This window comes from Elaeis guineensis, chromosome 5 (genome assembly GCF_000442705.2).
Source record: "Elaeis guineensis isolate ETL-2024a chromosome 5, EG11, whole genome shotgun sequence".
Classification (NCBI taxonomy): domain Eukaryota; kingdom Viridiplantae; phylum Streptophyta; class Magnoliopsida; order Arecales; family Arecaceae; genus Elaeis; species Elaeis guineensis.
This window is the reverse complement of record NC_025997.2, coordinates 18,873,292-18,881,598: the sequence shown is the minus strand read 5'-3', so window position 1 is coordinate 18,881,598 and position 8,307 is coordinate 18,873,292. Positions and strand designations below refer to the sequence as shown.

The 8,307-nt window shown below is 46.7% G+C and overlaps 1 protein-coding gene across 1 annotated transcript; it reads right to left on the bottom strand.

Moving 5' to 3' along the window:
* Positions 1-2,154: 2,154 nt before the first annotated feature.
* LOC105045607 (probable galacturonosyltransferase-like 7) lies at positions 2,155-6,051 on the bottom strand. Its single transcript, XM_010923958.2, has one exon. The coding sequence runs from the start codon at positions 5,430-5,432 to the stop codon at positions 4,320-4,322; it is 1,113 nt and encodes a 370-aa protein (XP_010922260.1). The 5' UTR covers positions 5,433-6,051; the 3' UTR covers positions 2,155-4,319.
* Positions 6,052-8,307: the final 2,256 nt, after the last annotated feature.

Below are 8,307 nucleotides of genomic sequence, written 5' to 3'. Positions count from 1 at the left end.
ACGATTAGAGTAGATATATGCATTTAGAACACTTGCAGGGAAAATTATTAGCTTATTGAAGTTTGAAAGAGAGATTATGAGTTATGGAGGAGAAGAAGAAAGTAGATTTTTACTCAAACTCCTTAATATATTCATTTAGCTTACAACCATAAGTCATGAAGTCTCTCACCGATTAATACGTCGCCAAAAAAGAATTAGCTAGCTAATATCAACATGCTTCGAAACCAGCAATAAAAATTTCTAGATTCCTCTAATTAGCAATCGTCTGCCAGTTTATGTAAACTTACTACCACTTTCAAACAGTGCGTTGCCCACTACGGTTCAACGTCAGTTTTAACTTGTACTAACTCAGATGCTCTCCATACTTAACCATAAATAGTTAATCAAATAAAAGGAAGTTTGCAAGGCCAGATATTCTTCTATTTAACACCTTATTATGTACGTTGCTCATGCAAAACATGCTTGATTAAACTTTGAATCACATCTGACTGAGAGGTTTAACATTCATGTTTAAAAAAAAAAAATGAAGCAGATAAAATCTTATTTTAAACTACAAGCCTATAACGCAATTATATAGATTCAGACCAAACATCATCTCTAGCTGTTTCAAGAAAATGATGATGGAATAGTTCTGAGATGGATCTAGGATTCACAGAGCCATCACAATCTACCAATTAATTCTTGCCTAGACATATATTGTAGCATGTAACCTTTGGATGCTCTTCTAGCGGAGGATTCAATTCTGTTGAGAAGCCTGGATATATATGTATGTATGTATGCATGCATGCTTGAGGCAAGATGTTACAATGATGGGGTGTGTTTGTCATGATATAGAATGGCTTGGGCTCAGTCTGCATCCAGGGGTCAAGTGGAAACCCCAGCCGGTAATGAAGTTTGTGCTTACCTGCTACTCGTCAAGGTTTCAGAGAACATGAAGGATATATAAACAGACAGCAACTTGAAGATTATTAGTTTTTCCATGAAGACGGCTAGAACACGTGCAAGTAGAAAAAATGCCTAATGTCCAGGAGGGCAGTCAGCAAGTTGAAGCAAACTGTAATGAGAAGCTACCTAGGGAACTCTGTGAGACTGGGCAAGGTTGGTGGCTAAAGCACCGTCCTTCTACCTTTTCTGAAGTGTGAGAGGGGGAGGAAGAGAGGTGGCAAACCCAAAGCGTGCCATCAAAAACTTCTTAAACAAATTAAAGACTATACCAATGTCTGGAGAACTGACCAAAAATTAGAAAATGACTTGTATAGATCTCCTTTTGTCTGCCTGGAAAGCAGTCGTGCCACTTGGACTATTTATTTGAGACGGAAACATGGTGCAGTTGGATTCACGGTTCTAAAATAGCTCAATGACAGAGAGGCCGGATAAAGACAGGACTTCTGGAAGAAGGGATTGCTAAATTATATTGCTCAACCTCAATACTTGTAATTATTAAGCTCTTGTTTCGCTTTTGGATTCCTGTTGACGCTCTCGAGTGCGCGGCCACGCACCGCCGATCCTCTCTCTGCATCAACTGGTACCTCTCCTGTAGATCTCAATGTTGCTTTGTCCACAAAGTTTGGATCTCATTTCTTGCAACAGGCCAGCAGCATCACGCCTTTTAGCTGTTCAGGCCTGGACTCACTGACCGTCTCTGCCACTCTCCAGAACTTATCCAGCTTGGGAACGAAGAGTTTCAAACCTGAAACGTGGAGAAACCATATTCTACGCGGCATGCATCATATGACTTTGTATGCTGCCAATCGCAGCCGTTTATTTCTATGGACTGCATTCATTAGCCGCTCATCACTATTGGAACAAGCTACATGGTGTATGTCATGCATGTGGAATATAATTTCTCAAAAACATGGAGTGAGCTGGCTTGCTAGAACTAGAATTCTACATCTATGTTCACCAAAATAGAACCTCATAGAATCACCAATAGTAAAGGATTTCGAGAAAATAGCATGTATAATGGAAATATTTCAAGTAAAATCTGAGAGATCAAATAAGTTATAAAGTGGGCGGAATTGTAATTAAAATATGAGTTGGACAGGTCCAGAAGTGCATGGTAAACCTTTTGCTACGTAGAAACAAAAGCTGGAACACCACAACAGCCAACATCACGGGCCCGGTGATCTCAACCCACCAACCGACGGGTCCACCGGCTGGCTCTTGTGTACACCATCACAGGAGCTGCATGGCTTGCCTCGTTTCATAAAATTCCAGCTGATCATTTTGTTTCCCTACCAGCCTCACATTCTGCTCAACAACGCTTGAAGAATCAACGGTGCAACCAGGGATTGGACGGTGGTGGTGGAACAAAGGACAATCAATCGGATGGCCCACACCAGCCCATGGGTTCTCATTTCATTTGGCAGGACCACCACGAGTAATATTCCCCAACAAGCCTAGCCTCCGCAGCAAGAAGAATCCGACACTTCCAAACCAAACCCCCTCCGTTTTATTCCAGAAATCTCTAGTGGACAAATTACAGGACCAAGTCTCTATAATTACTTAATATATGTAAATGAAGTGTTCATTTCTTCACTCATGCTGCTCCTCATTAAAAAAAAGGAAAATTAGAAATCGTGGTACACATCATTTATAAGTACATACATTGAACTCAAGGAGCAACTAACTGCTCCGCCTGAGATTATTAGGATGAAACCTAACCACTTCCAATAGAAACAAGGGGAACTCTAACACCCGGTCCTCCGTTTGGTCCTTGTAAATAGTTGTCCAAAACATGTTTTTTTCCAAACATCAGCCTGTTTAGTCCTTGTGCACAGTTAGGCCGCCGACATGGTTATCCCTGTTTGTCTACATGCTTAATCACAAGAAGGAATTAAAACATAAAATGGACATCAAAATCAAGAATCTATCGACAGGAATCCAACATGAAATGGCTGTCAATCTAAGTAGCTAAATTATTCCTGATTGAAAGAGGCAAATTATTCCTAGAAATCAGTGACAGATATAAACTGGAAACCAATAAGAAGGTCAAATCTGCCACCAAACGGAATCCAGAACGAGTTGACCGGAAAAACTCCTAGCTTTGCTGATGAGGGGAGACTAGATTTTGGCCTACTTACCCGCTAAAAAGGTAAACCTGCAAAGCGCAAAAAAGTGACCCCGAAGCCTCGCACCAAGGCTGCTTTCGTAATGATGGGAAGATGTAACTGCTAATTAAACAAACTATAAGTAGATGGGACGTCACCATCACCACAATCTACCGAAGCCGGGCAAGAATAGGGAGAACAAGGGGGCATGGACACGAGTCAACAGAAGAAAAGTCATCCAGTCCCAATTCGCATCTGGGATTCGAAGTGCTCTAATAATGCCAAAGATGACACGAATATTTCTTTTGCGTATAAAATTTAAAACCGAAGACTTGGAATGCAGATGGACATGATATGGAAGGTGGTATAATGGTAGTGGGAGTAATAGAAGAAATATAAGTATATAGCTTTATATCAATGGTAAGCAAAGGGCAGGGAATAATTAAGATAAAAATAGAGAGAGAAGTGGGCCAAAGAAATGGGAAGCCGACGGTTTCGGGCGGTAGCTCACAAGTGTGTTGCTGCCACCGAAGCAAGGCCACGCCTCCACGACCCCTATCCCTATCGCCACCAAAGAGCCCCACCCCTTATTTTTCCAAGCCATTCCACTCGCCCTCTTGCCATAAAATTTTTAGCGGCACATCTCTGGAATCCTTCCTTAATTTAAAGCAGACGTGTAAGAAACTACCCATGACTCCCACCCATTCTATCGCCAGCCAATAAAGTCCAGAAACGGCGGTGCCGCCTCCTACCCAAATCACAGCCCATGTCTACTTTGTTCTTTCTACCAGCGCTCTAACATTCGCGCGCTGCTGTTCGGTTCGACCCTTTCACCGTCAATTACTCAATAATAAGTACAAAAGACCGGCACCCACCGGTGGGACGGATAAGTAGTCTTAGATAGTCTGAGAGGGAAGAATACCATTCCTTCAAATTTAAAAGAAAAAAGAAAAAAAAAAGCGACAGAGAGGGAAAAGTAAAACAAATTGAATATCTGTTCCTTTTATTTGTGGAGGCAACAATAATAGAATAAAATACAAATCGCCTCGTAAAAGAAGAAAAAAAGATGATGGGTAATGAGTAAATGGTGAGGTCACAAAAAAGGAAAAAAAATTAAAAATAGAATAAGCAAAATATAGAAGGTGGAGGGAGGGAGAGGGAAAAGGCAACCGAAAAAAAAAAAGTGGTGGCGGACGATGATATGATACGACGTAAAGAGTAAAGAGCCCGGGGAGAGGTGAAAAAAATGGGGCTACCGGGAGGAGGCGGTCAGGGGGCGCGGCCGTACAAGTCGTAGGGGGCCCAAAGGGCGTCAAGGGGGCACGGCCGCTTCGAGTCGAGCCGGACCCAGGGCTTGCCGCTGCCGCTCCAGTGGAGGAGGCTGACCGCTCCCGGGTGGAGGTCGCGACAGCTGCCCTTGACGTTATCCCCGCCGAGCCCGTGCTGGTTCCACCTGTGCTCGATCGGCGCCACGTGTCCCGCGAACACCAAAAGGAACGGCGGCAGCGAGCCCAGCTCGTAAATCCGGCCGCCCCCGACAGCGCTCGCGGCGCCCTTCTGGACCTCCATCCACCGCACGATCCGCCGCGTGTACCCGAAACGCCGCCATCGGACCAGATCGATAACCATCACCCCCGTGTTGAAATAGCACGGCCGTCGGCCGGCGAACGTCCCGGCGAGCCGCGGGTCCGACCAGAACCGCTCCGTGAAGTACTTGGTGAAGTTGGCGTGGCAGTACTCCGGCGCCCCCACCGTCCGCGACCCCAGGCTCGTCCTCCACAGCTTCGCGACGTCGTCGACCACCACGAGATCGGAATCCAGGTAGATCACCCGCCGCACGCACGGCTCCAGCATGTCGGCAAGGTAGTTCCTCGCGTAGTTGAGCGGCTGCTCCAACGCCTGCCGCACCGATGAGGAAATCAAGCCCCGGACCCGCTCCGGATCGAAGTAGTAGACCTTGAACCGGAGCTGGGGGAAGGCGGAGCGGACCAGAGCTTCGAGACTGTTCTCGGAGACAAGGAAGTGGAAGAAGACGTTCTCCGGGCAGAGGGCATGCTGCAGGACGGAGTGGACGGCGGCGATGGAGCCACGGAGGTACTCCACGTCGAGGGTGATGGCGATGTGGACGAGGGACGGGTCACAAACGGTGGCGTCGTCGTCAGTGGCGCCGCATTCCTCCGCATTGCGAAATGGGGGGGCCTGGCGGAATGAGAAGCGGTCCCGGGCTCCAGTGGCGGCGGTGCCGGCGGGGAAGCGGAGGTAGCCGTCCAGATGGGAGGATCGGATGGCCTCGGCGGGTGGGAAGGACTGGAGGGAGGGGGAGAGGACGACCATGACCATGGCGGCGGAGAAGAAGCCCGAGATCCGCATGATCCAAAGCATCTTGCAGCCGCCCTGGTCCCCGCCCTTCCGCCGCCGGCGCCGCCGCGTCTTGAAGTGGAATAGATCCGCGAAGCGGGAGACGGCGGAGAGGAGAAGGAGGGCTAGGGTTCCCTTGAGGCCCGCCAGCTCGGGGCGCAGGGGCAAATGAGGGGAACCCCGGGGTGGAATCGCCTGATCGTGGAGGCTTCAGAGCTCGGATCCCTTGGGAGCGAAGCGATCGCCAACGGGAAAAAGTCGGTGGAAGAAAAGGGAGCGGGAATAATCCATATCAAAGGAGAGGAGAAAGAAGCGTGGAACCAGAGAGAAGGAAGAGGAGACCAGAACCCGGCTACGGTGAAACGATCCGGGGTTAGCTTATCCGCCTCTCCTTTTCCCGTCTTCACCTCTTCTCGGTTTCTCTATCGCTTCCGCTTCCGCTTCCGCTTCCGCTTCCGCCGCCTCAGCTTTTCTCTAATCCCTATCCTCCCTTGAAGGAAGCGGCAGGAGGGCAAGCGGCGGCACCAGCACCGGAAATGAGTAGCTTTCGCCCTTTCCCTTTCGCTTTTCCAACCATAGAAATAAATGGTCCCGAATATTTTCCAACTATTACTTCCGTTTAAAATCTAGTATGCTTTTGCCAATTTTAATTATAATTATTAATTATAGTTTTATTTTGTAGTTACCTACTAATAAGTTTACGTTATATAAAGATCCTTCGGGAGTCCTAATTGCTAGCCGCATTAATTAAGATCCTCGCGAGCCGAAGCACCCGACGAAGCCCAGCTGGCTCTGACGAAACATGGCCGTCTATTTCCCTGAAATGACTATTTTACCCTCCTGGTTATTACGATATCCTTCTGCGTTGGTGAAAATCGCAGTCTACGATTCTAGCGATTCTTCCGACTTAGCTTGCATGCTTAAAGGACAGCATGGTCCATTTTCTATCACATTGTTGAGATGGTCATGAGATTTTGAACATGGAACTCTCGGCGATTAAGTAGCCAGATTAATTCAATTTCGTATATCTCTCCGTTGGTCTGGATTATATGGAATGACGATATTGTCCCTCACAGTTCGCCGACGGCGAGGTTGACGTGCCCACGGGAAGCATCCGCTTCGCTGGAACCACTCTATAGGCGATGATACGCGGGTCTCACGCTATGCGGAGGACACGTGAGTCCATCAGAGCCGTGCGCTGTTGGACGGACGCCGGGCTTCCTCATTCCCGCACATTACAGATGTACGGCCCTGTCCTCACCGCAGCGTCGTGATGGTGTGCCGAGATCCGTGCACGCCACCTTATGCCGTACGCCAGCTTGGCGACCACTTCGGGCGCTTGGCGGGAAAGTTCTTTCAGTCCTCCCCAGACAAACTCCGTTTGTACGATTGTAAATAAATTTTGCAATTCCAATGAGACACTGCCACCTCTCCGCACCCATTTGATTTTTAAAGAATCGATATGTGTTTTCTTGCAATTTGGTTTCCAGGGCATCCACTTGCGAGCTGTCACGGGTGGGGACTCACAAAGGGCTTTGAAGGTTTGGAAATTCCGTGAATCCTCGTGATCGGAGTCCGCACGATTGCCCATTACAGCCTTATCGGCGAGTCAACGGACGTTACCTGCCGTCAACGGGATTTTTTGGCCGCCGTACTCTGCAGCAGGTTTTGTTCTTTGGGAGCGGGAGCTTGACCAGGTCCAACGGATTTCGAAAAGGCCAAAAAAAAAAAAAAAGAAAAGGCAGCTGTTGGGGAAATAATTAATTAGCATAAGTATACCCTAATTAGTGATCATAATCTGGATTTTCATGTACTGAAGAGGATTAGCAGTTCCAGTGTACCCTCCTTTCCAATTGCTTGCATTTTTTTTTCTTTTTTTTTTTTTTAAATGGGCTATTCATATAATTCTAAACTTCTAGTAAATATCTTAAAAAAAAAATCAGAACATAAAATATCCTCAAATATCCTTACGTTAAGTCATTTTTAGTGTCTCACCAAAATTCTCAACCATACTAAAGAACATCGTTCAATCTGCAGCATTGTTCCCATTGTTTTTCTGCTGAAAGGTAATAGTTGGAGAGGCGAGGATCAACGTGCTGGAGGGATGAATGATCTTAAAATGGTGGTGCTGCATCCAACTCCCATAATTAAGGTCGGATGGATAAAGTGATGGTGTATGCTGGAGGCACCATCGGAGCTTCAACGCAAGAGTCTGTAAAAAAATCCTGTCGAAGTATTTTTCTATAAAGATCCTCTGACACTCAAGTCGAAAGATAGAGAACAACAAAAATGAGAGATTAGGAGTTGAGAATTTACTTTAGGATCTCTATGCCCCTCTATTTATAGACAGAGTACTGAAGTCGTACACGTCATGGAGTCTTGGCTAATCTCCGATTATCGTCCATAAATTAGACTGGCAGGAGTTCTGTTCTTTTGGGGGATGATTCGATCGTGGAGATATTCTTTCTTATTTAGACTTTTTCAAACCAAAAATGGGATGGATTTCATCAACAGAGCCCGCTGTATGCCATAGGCATAGGTCAGCTTGAACCGACCTAAAAGTACTTTAGCCAAGTCGAGGTGAACACTTCGGCACGAGATCAGTTTGAACTGCCATCCATGCAACCCTTGCCAATTTTCTCTGACTGCTGAAGCATGACTTTCAAAGTTCCTCGATCAATGCTGAGGATATACCCGATCGAAGTCGAGGTGGCGATCCACAACAGATGCCTCCCACTCTCAAATCCAAGCTTGTATAAGGTCGGTCGAAGAGAGTATAGTTTCGAGGCCAAGGTCGGTTTTACCGAGCTACCACTTGGAGTTTTAGCCACTGGCACATGTCGAAGATCGGCACTACTTGGTAAGTTAATTTTTCATTTGGGCCATCAAATCTTTAGAT

What these genes read in the sequence shown, in the direction of transcription:
- LOC105045607 (XM_010923958.2), bottom strand. Translation starts at nt 5,432, where the DNA reads ATGCTTTGGATCATGCGGATCTCGGGCTTCTTCTCCGCCGCCATGGTC.